Raw genomic sequence first — 18036 nt, forward strand, 5'->3', positions numbered from 1 at the left:
TTCACTAGATGAATTTGCATTGATGACTTTTATTATTCATATGTTAGGAGGAAGTCAATGCGCAGGTTGAAAGAGAAGCCAACGTTACACAGGTTGATACACAGGCCAATAGTGTGTATGATTGTTGGAATAAGTTTATAGATGATAACGCAGTATGCAACATCAATGCTGAACTGATTTTCATCCCAATAGTTGCTGAAAAACACTACTTTTGTATATGTATCAATATGTCAAAGAAGATAATTGAAGTGCTCGACTTCCTGATTCATAAATCATGGAAAAATAGCAAAGTTTGCAATATTGCAAGAGTTATGGTATGTAACTGTAGACTATCTCCCCTTGTACACAACACTTTCTGACTTATTAAAAATACTAGTTAAATATGCGCCGTGTGACCTTTGTGTGCAGGCAAGTGTATTGAGTGACTATTTGGAAATGAAAGGAGTGAAAGACGCACAGGAGATAGCAGGATTCATGCTCAATGAGACAAAATTGCCATGGCGGTCGCCTGATGTCACTGATAGGGAATCGGGATGCATTTTAATGATGCACATGATTGCATATGAGGGTGAATCGTATGCATCAGAGTTGCAGAAAAAGATTATGAGGCGCATATTTTGTACTGAAATGGCAGCATCATTGGTCTTGGCAGACATAAATAAGAAACGAGCTGAAGTGATCAAGAAAGTTAAGGCACTTACAAGTAAAAAAGCAGAACTCTGGCCTGAGATTAAGCGTAGAAGGGATACAAACACTGTCCTAACCGAGATGCATGTCTTACATGCAAGGCCAATGGTGCAACAACTTGGTAATTTTTTATATCTACAGAATATAATGTACTTTGAATGGAACTGTTTTAAATAACTGTCAATTTTCTAATTAATGTAGGAACGAAAATAAAAATGCAAAGAATGGCAGTGGTTCAAAAAACAAATTTACTACGTATGGGAGGAGGCTAAAACAGGCACCAAGGAAGAGAAGGTTATCCCAAGAAAAAACAGCCAGTACGCGGAAATGCTGAAAAGAAATGAAGTTTATGTTAAGGAGAAGAAATGGTAGTGAAATAGTTAAGACATGTAAAGACGAGTAACAGTTTGTTATGGTTGTTAAAATAGTTTGTTACTGTAATTGTGTTCTGATGTTACAATCTCGGAACAATGATGTTATTGTGAAAACAAGATAATTGAAATGAAATTTGCCAAATGAAAGGTAACATTACATATGAACAAAATGAAATAGCCGTTGTGACAGTGACTATATTCACATGTTATAGTAACAAGTTTTTGATGTTATAGTGGAAGTAATAATGTGCTGATGTTACAGTTTAAGGGAAATGGTGTTAATGTGAAACAAGATCACGTTGTGACAGTGACTATATTGACATGTTATAGCAACAAGTTTTTGATGTTACAGTGGAAGTAATAATGTGATGATGTTACAGTTTAAGGGAAATGGTGTTAATGTGAAAAGAGATCACGTTGTGACAGTGACTATATGGACATGTTATAGTAACAAGTTTTTGATGTTACAGTGAAGGTAACTTACATGTTCTAATCATTTTGTTATAGTAATAATGTGCTGATTTTACAGTTAAAGGAAAATGGTGTTACTGTGAAACAAGATGACATTTGTAATAGAATTATGACTTGTTGGCAAAAAAATTATTGCAAACAGATACTATGTAAATGTTCTACTTTTTTTGTTGAAGTAACCATGTCTCAAACAATTACATAAACTATGTAAATGTTCTAATCCGAAAAAACAAAAAAAGTAAAGTAATGTCTAAACAACAACAAAGTAAAGTAATGTCTAAATGGAATTGACTTAATGTCCTTGCTGCTGCATCACCATCACTCAAACATCCTTTTCAGAAGTCTCCTGTTTAAAATAAAAACAATTAAATGATGTTTAGTAAAACAAAACTCAAATTATATATAAACATGTAACAAGGGAAACAAAAAAAGACTGAATACCGAATATATATATCCTTTTTAGGACAATTGCGTTTGTCATGGTTCACCATTTCTTTGCAGCAGGCGCACAGTCTTTTGGGCTTCTGTGATTTCGCTATAGCCTCCTTCCCGGTAGACAAAAGCCTTTTCCCGCTGTCCTTGTTATTTGAGATTTTTGGTGGTAAGATTGTGACTTCTGAAGAATTTGTGAAGCCCAACAATTGCTCTATCTCTTTCTCCTTGGATAATATCTCTAATGATGCAGGACTGACTTCCTCTCTAAAAGCCTTCAAAGTTGCAGCTAATTCTTTAATTCGATCTACAGAAAGAGTTTTCGCAACACTAATTGTAGAATAAAACTCTGACCACACATTAGAAATCTCCATGTTAATAACATCAGCAGGCTCACAATCCTCGACGAGATTCTCGGGGAGAATTGAAAAAGGATTTCTATAAGAAACCTTGCACCAGCGAGGGACAATGTATTTGCCAGGAATGCTTTTAAGAAGGTTAGCTGATAAAACCCAAAAAACATGTCTGCAAAGTAGACCTTTACTTTCAAAAAGTTTGCAAGTACACTTAACATCTTATGTTGTGGCAGTGTAAGAGACCTGAATTGTAGTATGTCTCAACTCATCATTTACATCATATACACGAATGTCCCCATTCAAAGGCATACCAGCAAGCCCGCAGATGGAAGTGTGCTTCAATTCAGCTTGCACATCATAAAAAACTTTTATGAGTATAGACAGATGCAGCATGTAACTTAATCTTAGTCGGCGATGGAGTAGTAACTGGTAAACTGTGCTCACTGTCCTTGTCTAGACATTTTTGTAAGTAACGCTGTTGTTCAATGGCTATTTCATACCGCAACCAGAACTCAACCAAAGTTCCATAGTGATTCCGATAATGCTTAAAGAAGGAATTTGCACTCTCGGATCTCTGACTTGTCCTTAATAGGCCTCCCATTCGCATGTCCGTAAAGAATACTGGAATCCAGAGATGCTTATCACAAAACATACTAGAAAGCCATTTATGGCCACCAAGGTCGAAGTCCTTCATAACTTCAAGCCACTTCTGTTCAAACTCCATTGGTTCTAAACTAGAATCCCACATAATAGAATTCAAACGAGATAGGAAATCAGTTTCTTTGTATGCGATTGCACCCACTTTAACACTGACTTTCTCCATAATGTGCCACATGCAAAAACGATGACAAGCTGTTTTAAAGACTTTAGGAATGGCAAGTAACATCCCAGGGTCTTGGTCTATGACGAGACATAAAGGTTCTTTTTTATCCATACAGTCCAAATTTTTTTTGAAACACCAAGCAAAAGAATCTTCATCCTAATGAGCAAGTAAAGTACATGCAAACGTAAGAGACCGCTTATGGTGATCAACTCCAGTAAACGGGGTGAATTTCATACGATATTTATTGGTTTCATAAGTAGCGTCATAGCTAAGCCCATCCCCAAATATAGAATAATTCCTCCTACACTCAGCATCTGCCCAAAACACCCTTCTCAAACATTGATCATCATCAACCTCATACGCAAAATAAAAACCAGGTTTCATTTTTTTTTAACTCTTCAAGGTGATTAATGAAAAGAGTTGCATCCTGTAAACTTATATAACATTTGACATCCCTTGCAAAATTCATAAAATCTGTCAAAGTCGCTCCAACATTAGCATAACCATCTGCATATACTTTGCAAAGTTGAAAACTCCTGTCTGCCCCAATATTCAACTTTGAATTATCATTTATTAACGTTTTTTGGAAACCAGAAAGCTGCCTGACAACTTTATGGAACTCTTTGTATATAACAGAAAGAAGACGGCGATTATGAACAGCAACAAATTGATCGACTCTATAACCTCCACTCTCCACCGCTTCCACTCTCATCATTATTGGACACCAACCCTAGTAACTTTAACATTCCTTGAAACTTGAGTCTTAACAGTAGAATCAGTGTCAACCTCTTGAGCAGGACAATTGAGTTTCGTTTTATTATATCTAAAGCTTTGACGATCACAAACAATTGATTTCCTAAGTAATTCACCAGAACGGGTACGTTTTGTGGTATGCAGCCTTGGTTCAAACCCACAGGAAATTGCATACACAACATAAAAACACATTGCTGAATCATAATCAACAAAATGCATAGATAGTTTAGGTGTGAACCCCTCGTCAACTAGCCTAGTCCATCTCTGACTACCACCAGGAGTGTAGCTCACTTGAAGTGGATGTATTTTTCTTGGGTGTGATGTGCACGTTGGAGTAAAAACAGAATCACGACAAGATTGGACCTCTGAATAAAACAAAATGAAAATAGAAAATAAGAGACTACATATTGCACTTTAAAAGGAAGATTATAGTGTATTAATGTTATTAATAGAAAACATGTTACAGTGACATGGAATGGGTGTTATAGGGATATGGTTTTCTATTCCAGTAATGATTACATGTGTTATAGTCATTTATCACATGTTACAGTAATATGGCATACATATTATAGTGACATGGAATCTGTTACAGCGATTTAGCCTATCTGTTATAGTAAGTTCACATGTCAATATATTTAAATTAAATTTAAAATGCAAACAAATAAATAAAAAGCAACATAAACAACTTGAGGCTACTATGAGTGGATGAGAGAACATGGTCCTAAGGTCAGGTGGGCGAGTATGGTGTGGAATAGATGGTCCTTGCCTAAACACAGCTTATTCACTTGGTTAATTATGAATGAATCCCTCAATACCAAATCAAAGCTACATCGTATAGGGGTTTGTGATGAGGCAATTTGTTGTCTGTGTGCTCAATCAGATGAAACACAAGAACACTTATTTTCGAGATGTGATTATAGCAGAAGGATAATTAACGAATTAAATTCAAGAGGTAAGATGAGCATTCCTTGGGACAGGAGCCTGGAATGGGGTGTGCACAGAAGAGGAACGAAGCTCCAACGAGGAATCCTGGTGATGGTGCTTATGGCAGGGGTATACCATATATGGAATCAACGGAATAAAGCTCGAATTGAAGGAATGGTGGAGAGACCTGAGACTGTTGCCCAAAAAATCATCCATGACGCCAAAATCCGATCTGGGAAGCTACTTAGGCAGCCGTTGGCAGTGAAAGATAGGCGATGGTATGAGACGAGATTTGGGGAGATATGATGGAAGATTGGGAGATGGTCTGTGTTGGTTGCTGATGAAGACAAAGGATGAGGATGGGACCTTCATCGTCTAGTGTTAAAAAAGGGGGATCTGATTGTGTTGGAGTAATGTTAGAAAGCAGATAGAGATAAGAAAAGTAGTTGTTTGGTGTTAAGGGTGATCCATTTTTTCCTGGATAACCCGAATATTTTGTACATGGATGCTTTTTCTCGGATTTTTATATAATACTTACATTTAACCAAAAAAAAAACAAAAAACAAAAAGCAACACGTAATTCAGAACAAATCTGTTATAGTGAATTAAAGTATATGTTACAGTTAGTAAACATGTGAATAGATAAAAAATTAAATTAAAAAAGAAACAATAGACAGGAAAAGACGTAATTCAGAAACAGGATAAGTTGAAAGAAATGTAAAATACTCAAATATACAGGTAAAGCCGGCTAAAATACACATGCAGACACAATAAAATGATTTTAATTCGAAAAACAAAGGAATTATAGTAATACCTGGATGAATGTCATCTTCAATCGAAACGTGAATCAATGGAGTAGAAGGAACAGTCGACATGAAAACGGAGACCTGCAAAAATGAATAAGCAGTGATGAAGAAGCGTGAATCATTAAAAAAACTAATATGCAAGCAATTAGATGAAAAGGAAACTGAAACTGAATAACAATTGTACAATAAGTACATAAATTACCTAAATCGAAAGGAATCGAAGACTGAAAGATATATGTTGATCGAAGTAAACGCGCAAACCTGGTAATAAAGAAAATAATGAATTGTGTAAGAACAATATGAACAATTGAAGAAAAATAATCAGAGAAATTGAAGATGAATAGATAAAAATAAACAAATAATGTAATATGATGAAACAAAATTCACCAGAAAACGAAGCTGAGCGTGAAAGTGATGATTAGCGTGAGAGAAAAGCAAAGAGAGAGAAAGTTGCGTATGAATTATGACACAAATTAGTCAGCGCAGCTGTTTTTATAAACAATACACAAAAATATAAAGCTTAGATTAAATCTCAGCCATCAGATTGACATGATCAAACGGCTAGGGATTTTAGGACAGACTCACCGTAATAACCTAGAATATATATATATATATATATATATATATATATATATATATATATATATATATATATATATATATATATATATATATATATATATATATATATATATATATAGGAATGAGATCATGTGAAGATACACTATTTTTTCGAGGATTGAGGATATATATATATAGGAATGAGATCATGTGAAGATACACTATCTTTTCGAGGATTGAGGATTTCGTTAAAATATCATAGGTTGTTCAATACAATATCACAGGTTATTCGATAAAATATCACAAAAAAAACAAAACACACCGTACGAGAAAAAAATAATAATAATTTATTTTTTCAAAAAAAAAAATTTTTTGGGAAAGGTCAGATTTTTCGTGATATTGTATTAAAGAACTTGTGATATTGTATTCGATAATCCTCAATCCTCAAATATTTAGGAGTTCTCAGGATCCCGACTATATATATATATATATATATATATATATATATATATATATATATATATATATATATATATATATATATATATATATATATATATATAGTGGTCGGAATCCGGTGAGAACTTCTAGTATAATGAGAAGCATGAGAATCATATAACTAGATCTAATAAAACTATGGAAGGCTGAGATTAAGTCAACCATACTCCAAATGATCCGCAAGCCCCCCAAACCTTTTGATCTACTTCATTTTCACAAAAATTCTTTCTCTCTCTTCTTTCTTTCTCTCTCTTCGACTATCAAAACCTTCCACCATCACTCTAGATCTTCGACTATCAAATTTTTTCGCTTCCCTCGATCGTGACATACCTGATGAACAAACTCTTCGACAATTAACTTTTCGACGATTATTCGATCAATGGATCTTGTTAATTTGTGGTAAAATTTCGAAATTGATTATCATTTTTTGTGAAATTAGGGTTTCGTGAATTAGGGGTTACATTTTGATTTTCAATTGATTATAGGGTTTACATTTTGATGTCTTTGTAATAAAATTATTCATCGATTAAATTAGTTGGATTTAGGGTTTACAATCGTGTTAGAATGTTGGTGAATTTAGGGTTTGCTTATCGTGTTAGAATGTTGGTGATTAACTTTCGAAATTGATGAATTATGCTTATGAAATTAGCGTGAATTAGATTGGGGAAACTGAGATATAAGAGTTAGGGAATTAAGAAATTACCTAAATTTGTTGAAATCATGAAATTAGGGATTGAATTCCGTGAATTAGATAGTCTTTACAATCGTCAATATATTATTATGTGCATCGATTCATGTTTAGGCGCATAAAAATTAGGGTGTCTGATTCGGGTTGGCTTAATTGACAAATTAGGATTGGGAGAATTGAGAAATTACATAAATTTGTTAAAATAATAAAATCGGGGACTCAATTTTATGAATTAGATTGTCTTTACAATCGTCAAAGTAGTAGTTATGTGCTTCGAGTTCCTGTTTAGCTGCATCAAAACTAGGATTTTTTTATTTAGGTTGGTTTAATTAAGAAACTAGGGTTGTGGGAATTAAGAAATTACGTAAATTTGTTGAAATCATGAAATCGAGGACTCAATTTTATGAAGTAGATAGTCTTTAGAATCGTCAAAGTAGTAGTTATGTGCATCTAATTTCTGTTATGTTCATCAAAATTTGGGCTTTATTTATTTTTTTGATATAGTTGTGTTGTTCATTATTTAATTTTTGACGTTTGTTATTGTGTTGCAGCCATGAGCACTGTTCACATACTTTTTCAAATGTCATTACAAATTAAGGAGTGATTGTTGAACTAAATGCATCTCAGTCTATGTCAGAAATATCTGGACCTGCAGTTAAAGTTGATATTCCTGAAGTTAGTTGTGACTTCCGAATTTATTCAAGGTACGATTATGTTCATCCTTTAAATTTAATACATGAATATTGTAATAGATCGGAGGGATTGGCCCTCTCACGTACTTGAGGTTGAATATATTGAGTTAGATGAAACTCTTACATATGTCGAAACACCGAAAGAGATCTTAGATCGAAAAGTGCGCAAGATAAAGAGGGGCGAAACTGTGTTACTTAAGGTGTTGTGGTCTAACCATAATGCTGAAGAGGCTACATGGGAAGCGGAGGAGGCTATGAGAGAGCGTTATCCTCATTTTTATTATCAGGTATGGTTGGTTATGGGGTCGTAACTTATTTCTGTTAAGGGGTGTAGGAGATAACCGCCTGAGTTTTGGGACAGTTTTAGGATGTTTATAGATGTTTATAAAGTTTTCGAGTCAGTTGTGGGTTGCCTTTTGAGTCGTTTTAAGTTATTTTGTCATGTGTTCGGTAAGGTGGTTTTTAGGGGTTTTGCGTTTGTGTCAGACATAGGTGTGAAATTCGGGGACGAAGTTAGTTTTTAAGGAGGGAAGACTGTAATACCACAGGTTTCTGACCATGGGGCACTCGGTCGAGTAGGGCTTACTCGGCCGAGTAGGCTGACGGGTGTGCTGAGGTTAGATTCTAGAATGCAGTACTCGGTCGAGCATGTTGGCACTCGGTCGAGTTGAGCTTACTCGGTCGAGTAACCGGTCTGACGGGATAAATCTGCGGTTTTAGTTAAAATAATTGGAGAAGTATATAAAGGCGTGTTAATAGTTTCTTAATCATTTCTTAATCATTCTTTTAAAACCTAAACTTCGTATAACTTCTCCAACTATTCTAATCACTACTAGGGCTAGATCGAAGGGTTTTAAATCTGTCGTTCGTGTCAATTTCATTGCTAACCATCATACTCTTGTAATTATTGTCAAGTTGTAATTAATAAACCCTAATCGAATTTATTGGGGGGTTTAGGGTACATTTTGACTGTATGATGTGGTTATAGGTGACGAGTTCGTAGAGGAGCCTTTCTGATTTGATTGTTGTGGTTGATTGGATTGCGAATAAAGTAGGGTTTCCATACTCAGTTGGCTGTGTAATTGATTAATTGCTGGTGATTAATTGTTGGTATGTTATCTTGGATTGGAATTGATGGAGGTTGGTTGGATTGTACTTGTTGTTGGAATATGTGTCCTCCGACAATAATGCGATCACAACTGTTGATCATAATGATCACATGTTTAAATCTCATTTTAAGAATACATGTGGGATGTAATATTTTACAGTCAACTGGTCCACACATATCGGTAATGATTGGCTGACTAGAGTTTCACATTACTGTCGTGCGACGGTGGTGATCAGTTGATCCCCTTAGGTCATACCTATAGGGAAATACTCTTAATTGATTATTTAATTAATTGTATGCCGATACGAGTTAATTAAATTGCTTAAAATTGATGGATGATCTTGTGAGTAAAATGAACGTGTCTTATTGTAATTCGATTATATTAGATACGGTCTAAGTAATCGAATCGTTTTATTACTTGGATAAAATTATTGTTTACGAAACAATTGAAATTGAAATTGAATGAATGATTTATTATATATACAAGACGTTGTAATTTATAATTTGATAAATCGTTTTGGCACAAGTAATTACGAATTACTAGTCGATTTTGTATATGACATATTTTATGAGTATGTTGATTTTTAATATGTTAAAAAATACATTACAATTTCATAAGTCAAGTAACATGTCACATATGTTACAATTGACAAATGACAAAATAAAATGGACCTTCCATTTTATGTCATATGTGCCGAAAATAAGAGGGTGTTTAAGGATTATATTGTGTTTTTATTTTAAGTGGAAAATATGATGATTAAAGCCTAATAGTAGAGCCATGAAACCCTATTTTTCTTGGGAAGAAAATGAGCCTCATGCATTGGCTCCCTCTACCACCCCTCCCACCGGTTTTCCACTTAGAGAAACAAAATGGTTTTCTCTTATGATCATTCACTACTTCATCTAACATTTTTCTAGTGTAAGAAAAATATTCTCTCTACCATTTTTGTGAAAACTTAGAGAAATAAAACTCACAAATCTCTCCTCTTGGTCGAAAATATCCAAGAGGAAATACAAAATATTTTTGTGTCAATTTTATAGTAAGACTTGTATTATTTCTAGTATAAAATAATATTGGTTATTAAGAGGTTTCCTTGGGTATTCACTTTTGGGAGAGGTTCTAATTTGAACCTTTTGGTCATCCATTTTAAGGAAAGCTCAAGAACTAACAAATAGGTGAATTTGTTGGTGCCCATTAATCCGAAATCATATAGTAAGATTGATGATTTCTTCTCTTATCTTATTTATGTTTGCATGCATAAGATCTAGAATTTATTTTATGACTAAATAAATTTCAACATATATGAATATGTATATTAATGAGATTGAATAATTTCAACAAGCGGTATCATGAGCCTTAGGTTGTTTGCATGCAAATCGGTTTATAGTTTTTCCGAGTTATATGATTAACATAGAAAAATAATTAATTTGGATTTATGAAGATAAACCTAAATATAACCTTGCATGTTAAAAGTTTCTGGTCCTAAGTGATTTTTAGGACATTTTGGTTTATTTATGGATTTTATTGTTCATTTTATAGATTATTGGCATTAAAATGTGATTTTTATGATAAAAACGTCACTTTTGGACTAAAAATAGCTAAACTTCGAATTTTTCAGTTGTTTTTGGATATGTTTTCACATATATTATCTACTGATGGGCTATAAATCTTCATGATAAAATGAGTTGTTTTGCTCGAAATATGGATTTTTCAAGTTAAAATCGTATTTAAATGGGTAAATAGGTTAATATGAGTTATATTCGAATATGGTCATGGAAATTTAGTATGTTGTCACATGCAATTTTACAAGATGTGTGTGAAATATTTGGCTATAATGAAGTCCTTATGCATGATTTATGAATTTTTGATGAAAAATCACATAAATAGTGACTATAATTAGTAATAATGCTAAAACATACATCATGACTAAAGGAAAAACGTCACATGTTGCATTTCATCATATATTTCAGATCTAAAAGTGAAAAGTTGATAAAAATAATTTTTCTCATATTTTTATGGTCATAATTGTTAAACCGATAAACCGCAACATTGTTTTTCACGATAAATTTTCGAAATTTTTAACCTAAGTTTTGAACATTATGAGTGTCATGGCATTTTTCCATAATGTTCATGAGTTTAAATTTAAAATTTCGAATTTATTTGAAATTTTTATAATTTAATTTGAAGTTTATAGCATAATTTTGTATTTTAGGTCCATTTATGAACAATATTAAGAAAACAAGTTTAATTATTGTCAAAATGTTAGTGGAGACTAATTTTGAGTCCTAAGATGGTTAGGGTAATTAACTTGTACATAAATATGAATTTTTGTAATTATTGTGATTTTTATAAGTTAAATCACGCAAATCCGTAAAAACCGATTAATATACGATATTGGCTCTTAAAAGGCGATTTAGCATAAAATCTAGCATGTTCATACATATTATAATGCTGCATTTTATTTATGATTGTCATATTTTAATTTTATGTAATTTTTGAATTATGTAATTTTACTTAGTATGGCCTTAGATTTAATTGGTATTACCCGAAATGTATGGGAATATCGATTCGGTTGTAATTATTGTGATCTCGTATCACCGTTTTATAATTTAATAGATTTATTTTATTTTATTACAAATGTATAATAGGAAATTATGTAATTCATTTTGTAATTTTATTATTCCGGAGTTCCTTGAAGACGGTGCCACTCGAGAAGGCGATCCATTAAAGAAAGTGTTGCCTTGAAATGCGTGCCAAGACCGAAGTTCAAGGGATCAAAGGAGTTGGTTTCCGAATTTGTAATAGTTTATTAGATTTATGGTCGGGACTAAATCTTTCGGTTACTTGTCGTTAGGAGCACCTAGACCAAAACACAATTTATAACTTCACAAACAACTCTACAATTAATAAAGAGGCAAGTAATGGTCGGATCCCAAGGGACGGGAATTGAGACGAGATTTCTATTGTAACTAGTGGTGTCTTAAGAGGTGTCACAATTGGGGTTTGATGTAGAAGGTCACTAAACTAAATAGCAATGAAAGTAAACAAGCAAGATGAATTAAAAGGGATGTAAACAATTGATAAAAGGCACTAGGGTGTCATGGGTTCATAGGGGATTCATGGGAATTGATCATACAAACATATTCTCAAGTTATAAGCAAGCAATTATTGTTGTGATGGATTGAGTTGGTTTATATCTTACAATCCTAGGAAAGTTTGGGTCCCGGAGCCGAATCGATTAGATTGTACAACATCTACAAGTCGACTTAGTCTTCCCTATTCAACAACATGCATGGTCTAATGAGACTCGAGTTGGTTTATGTCTTACAAGTCTCATTGAAAAGATAGGTGATGGGTAAAAAATGCAAGGATTCATAGGCTCGCATTTCATCAAACATAACATGTGCATGAGTTGAGATCACAAGAAGCAAACAAATAAACTATGAAAGCATATTAATTTAAGCATGAATCATTCCCCATGTTGCTTTCCCCTAATTACCCATTAACCCTAGCTAAGGAAACTACTCACTCATGATCATGTTGAACATGCTAGCAAGGTTGTCAATCATACCAACAAAGTGAAACATGATGAATAAATGAAAGTAATTAGCAATAATTAAAAGAGATTAAGAGAATTATACCTACTAATGATTCCAATAATAAAGCAAAGAATAAAAGAAGTACTTGATGCTTGATTGAGAGGTTGTCAATCTCCCAATAATAACCCAAATAATATTCAATTACCCAAAATAAAGGATGAACAAGAGAGAGATTAACGAAATAAAACTTGTATTAAAACTTGATTAAATGTTGATTACAAGATTAAAGAGAGATTCGATTTGATATTAACTACACTAAAGATTGCTAAGAAGAACATGCTCTTCTAATTAGACTAATGGGGTATTTATAGTGGGGATTAGGTGGATGAATTAAGGTTAACTAAGGGCTTAAATGACGATTAAGTCCCTTGTTGAGGAAACGCCGATCTTTTTGGAAAGACTCCGGTCTCTAGGGAGACTCCGGTCTCTAGAAAAAGATGTGAATCCTTCCTTGAAGCTTGAAGAAGACGAAATGGGTCTGCCTGGGAATCCGTGCGTCTTTAGCACGGGACGGGCGGATTTGGTGGTCTCTGCCCGGGCGTCTTGGGGTGAAGACGGGCGTCTTCTGGAGCTTTTGCCCGGGCGTCTTGGTGTGAAGACGCACGGATTGTGGAGTGGTGGATGGGCGTCTTCTGGACAATCCGCACGGATTGCTGGGCAGTCTCGTTTCTTCTTCTTTTCTTCCTTTTTCTTCATAAGATCCTTGGGGATTTCCTCGGGGATGCAAGGATCTTTTCTCATCATTGCCCATCTACTATAGTATGTACAAAGGCCTTCTAATCTTGTCTCTCCTTGATGCTTGGTCATTGAATTCAATCAATTAAGTCTCATTTTGCCATGAAAATGCAAGGTTTGCACTCCTTTCCTACCAAGGGATCAAAACCTCAAAGAATATGCAAAACAAAGAACTAAAGACAATAAATGACCCAAATATGCACTAAAAAGCATGGGAACAAGGCTAATTCGGGGACTAAATATGCTCTAATTATGGTCACATCAAATATCCCCAAACCGAACCTTTGCTCGTCCCGAGTAAAGAGGTGACAAAGACTAGGACCATTATTTGAACTATCCTAATAACATAGCCGATATGAGACAATTAGCGGGTCTCACTCTGCCCCTTCAACTCTCAACAAGACAACCATGAGGTAGGATGCCTTCTTGCAAGGCAAGGTGGGTCTTGCCAAAATGGTGACACATCCAAACATTAAGCACACAAAATCAAGTAATGGATGCATCTACAAAAGAATAGCCTCTTTCCTCATCTAAGTGGCGAAAATTATCTACAAGGGAAGCAATTCAAGGGTACACACTCCTTCATAGATGCAATTTCTTCTAACTACTAAGCCTAGAAGGATACCAATAAATCACCTCCAAATTGTGTCAAGCTAGGGTACCTTTGTCCTCAATCGTTAAATGCTTTTGTCAAGAATAGACTCCCTGTGGTGTTAGAAACACTAGAGGATCGCGGAATTCCCCCTCTTGCCTAGACAAGAAGAAGGGTCGTCCCCTCTCTACCATGCACAAAAATGGATACGATGGATAAAGGGATCGATAGATATTTGAGTTTCACTTTGGGAGTTTTCTTTGTTGTTGTTTTTCTCCCCAATTTCTTGTGGCATATAACATTTGAGAACACTTTCTTGCCATTTCTTTTTGATTTTTGGCATTTGAACACTTGACAACTTTCAACTTTTGCATTTCTTTTGAACATTTTCAAAGTCACCCCATATGTAGTGAGGGTGCCTTATATTTGAATTATAGGAGTTCTATTTTTGCTCCTCTTTTCATTTGATGCATTTTTGCAAACTTTCTTTCACTTTTCATTTCATTGAACTCAAATCAATTTCTTTTTGTGCCCATTCCCTTTGATGACAAAAATGTGGTAGAACATGGATGATGGATGCATGGTTTCAAGGGTCACCTTGGAATAAACGGTAGCCAAGGAGTTATCACACCACAAGGTACTCTTGACTAGCCCTTAATCCATGGGTCAAAGGATACTAGCATGACACATCCTAGGGTGTTTTACAAGTATTCTAACAAGCAAAGTCTTAAGAAGAAAAAGCATCTACTAGGGCCTATATACACTTGTCAAGCTTCCCAAGTAGACGGTTTCGCAAAATTTTTCTAACATGCAACTACATGCCATGATGCAACTAACATATATACATCCTAATGCAAATGATTCTACCAACTAATATGACATATAAACTAAATGCAAGTCCTAAGTTCACATTGTTATACCGCATCAATCAAAATAAAGCCACATAGTCATTAACATAAAGAGGAAAAAGGAGATTGGAAAGATCATACCATGCGGTCTTCAATATCCTCATGTCTCGGATGTGGCGTAGTCGATCAATGTGAACAAGGATGAACAAACACAATATATACAACAATATATACATGACTACACTACAAAGGAAATGAACTTGTTTTTGGTTTTTCAATTTTTCAAATTTTTATGGTTTTTCTAAAATTTTTCAATTTTTTTGGATTTTTGAATAAAAGTTAAGTTAGAATTCCCCATCCCCATACTAATATGGGCATTGTCCTCAATGGCCAAAATGATGGGAAATTATGCAAACATGATGCATGATTTCTACACTAAATGCAAGCTACACTAATCTACACTACATGATGCATGGGTTTTTGTTTATGACTAAGAGCGTAATTTAGATTACCTCCCGTTGCGTATGCATGTACTTCCCCAAACCGAGTTAGACATTATTTCTAATATCCTAAAGTTGGGGGTAGTTCATGCACACAGGATGTAATGCATGAAACTAAATTTGTCATTTTGGATTTTCAAAAGTGGGAACAATGAAATAAGAACACCTCAATGGGGCCGAGGTGTTAGTCCTCTATGTTGTTAGGACTACTCCAACCATGATCAAGATAAATAAATAAAAACAAAGAAAGAAGTAGACAAACCTCAAGAGGGTAAGAGCCTTCAAAGCTTGCTAGTCTTCCACCATATCATCATTATCATCATCTTCCTCAATAGAAGTGGACTCATCACCACTTCCCTCTTCACTTCCTTCTTCATCCTCTTCTTCTTCATCACTAGCCTCTTCCTCAATGTTATCATCAACAACCTCATCACCGACAACCTCATCGTCACCCGGAATCTCACCCCTAGATGCACTCGGAAAGAAGACTTCCCTATCCGCCCAACTAGGCAAAGGACATGAAGGATCAAGTAGTCCTTGCCTAGCTAAATTAAGGAGGGGTGGATATTGGGCCAAGTATGCATCTTCCCGATCCTTAAAAGCTTGTTTATGCATCTCTTGCATAAGTAGAGTCATATAGTCTTTGCTTGCTTCAACACCTTTGGGTTTAAACTCTTGATACTTGAAAGGATAGGGTGGTGTGACAATGGAGGAGGAGGGCATTTGAATTTTACCCCTTTGTTGTCGGATGATGTATTCGGCTTCTTTTGAGAGGGGAAGGAGGTAGTTGGTCCGATGGACACTCAAACGACATATCTTTGAAGGCAAAGTAAAAGATCTAGCCTCATTGGTGAGCCACCCATACTTGGTGTCAAGAGGGTTATGAGTGACCCACTTGTACTTGTTAATCATAGCATCCATGTCAATAAGATGACCCCCCTTTTTCGCCACATACTTGCTATCCTTGTTGAAATTCGGATCAAAGTACTTAGCCAAAAGAGTGACTAGACCTCCATTTACAATAACGGTGGTGCCTTGCTTCCCACAATCAACATTTAGCCATCTTTCCACCAAAAGGCTTAGAGAATTGAAAGGCTTGGTGAATTCCCTTCCAATATTTAAAGCCGACTCAAGAAGAACACAATCGAGCTTGGTAAAGTGGTTGGTGTCTTTTCTTGCAATGATGGTATTCCCGATGACCTTGTGCCACACTCTAATACCCGGATGGTGGACTAATAGAGCGCGACTAGCATGATAGTTCTCAAATTTCCTTCCGGAAATCGCCTCCCAAAGAGGAGCGGGGTCATACTTTACGGGATTCTTGAAATAACTAGGTGAATCACTAAGACCCAATGCTTTACCCAATTCATCAAAGGTGATGCGCCTATTCACATTTGTAAGGCGGAACTCGATGTTTTCCCTAGTCTCTCTACCTTAGTAACTTTCAAAGAACTCAAGAATTCTAAGGTAAGGGAGGGGTATGTCAATTCTTTTGTAGAAAACAATTTTCCCAACCCCATGGCTTCAAAGAAGGCTTTAGTTTGTTCAAGGACACCCAACTTGTTCAAGGCATCTTCACAAATAAACTTAGTGGATAGAAAGGATTTTCTAGCATACTTGGCAAAAGTTTCCCTATGGGAGTTAGAAATGAAAATTACCTCCGGATAGTTCGAAAGTTGAGCAATTTCCGGAGTTGTTGATGTTGTTGCTTCCAAGGGAGGTTGCTGTTGTTGCACTTCTAAGTTTGAACTAACTACCACCATAGCCAATGAGGCATTCTTTGCTTGAAGACTCTTTTGTCTTGTTGAGAGTGCCTTTGCCTTAGGTTCCTTTGTTGCTCCTTTTGTCCTTGCCATTGATGATTGAACCAAGAAAAGAGTGAAAATCTTCAATTTCCAAGTATACCCAAATCGATTTTAAGATGAAAGGCTTTGCCTTTATAATTTCAAAAATCGACTCAAAGGTTGAAGATTTTGGTGCTTGGTTTGATTTTTGTTGGAAAAGGAGTGATTAATTGTTGTTAGAAGGAAGTTTGGATTTGATTTTGTTGAATTTGATTGAGGAAATCTTGTTTTGGTGATGGAGAGGATAAGGGTTTTTGGTAGTGTTTTGAATGAAGAAATGAAGAAATGAGTGTGGGAGGGGTATATAAAAGACCCGAAAAATTTTGAATTGCAGGGGAAGACGGGCGTCTTTCCGTCGGGACGCTCGGATTCTGCCTCTTTTTGGTTCTGAATTCTCGCCTAAAGACGGGCTTCTTTCAGCAAAGACGCTCGGATTTATCAACTGCGCGACGGGTGTCTTTCGCTGAAGACGGGCAGATTCTCTTCCAGTGAGTTTTCTTGTTTTTCCAAGCCAAAAAGACGGGCGTCTTTCTGCAGACGGGCATATTCTCTTGCAGGACGCTCGGATTTATCAACAGTCCCAAAATTTCAAATTCTCAGCTCAGATGGATGGGCGGATTTTGACAAAGATGTCCGGATTGCCTGAAGACGAGCGGATTCCCACGAAGACGCTCGGATTCTGCCCCTTTTACCCGGATTCAGTTCCATCCGTGTACTTGCATATCCCGTGTAATTTTTCATTCT

At 35.4% G+C, this 18036-nt stretch overlaps 1 protein-coding gene across 1 annotated transcript; it reads right to left on the reverse strand.

Moving 5' to 3' along the window:
• Positions 1-1850: 1850 nt before the first annotated feature.
• On the reverse strand, positions 1851-3858 carry LOC141601556 (protein FAR1-RELATED SEQUENCE 5-like). Its single transcript, XM_074421849.1, has 5 exons — positions 3588-3858; positions 3320-3457; positions 2687-3220; positions 1974-2466; positions 1851-1878 (listed from the first exon to the last, which is right to left on the reverse strand). The coding sequence occupies exons 1-5, from the start codon at positions 3856-3858 to the stop codon at positions 1851-1853; spliced, it is 1464 nt and encodes a 487-aa protein (XP_074277950.1).
• Between the last annotated feature and the right edge of the window lie 14178 nt (positions 3859-18036).

This window comes from Silene latifolia, chromosome 9 (genome assembly GCF_048544455.1).
Source record: "Silene latifolia isolate original U9 population chromosome 9, ASM4854445v1, whole genome shotgun sequence".
NCBI classification, from domain to species: domain Eukaryota; kingdom Viridiplantae; phylum Streptophyta; class Magnoliopsida; order Caryophyllales; family Caryophyllaceae; genus Silene; species Silene latifolia.

Bases quoted from the DNA above. Each gene is read 5' to 3' on its own strand.
- LOC141601556 (XM_074421849.1), bottom strand. From the start codon at position 3,858: ATGATGAGAGTGGAAGCGGTGGAGAGTGGAGGTTATAGAGTCGATCAA. The intron at 3,458-3,587 runs GTTATATAAGTT...TGTTTTGGGCAG, and splicing joins TTTTGCAAGGGATGTCAAAT to ATGCTGAGTGTAGGAGGAAT. The intron at 1,879-1,973 runs GTATTCAGTCTT...TATTTTAAACAG, and splicing joins AAAAAGGATATATATATTCG to GAGACTTCTGAAAAGGATGT.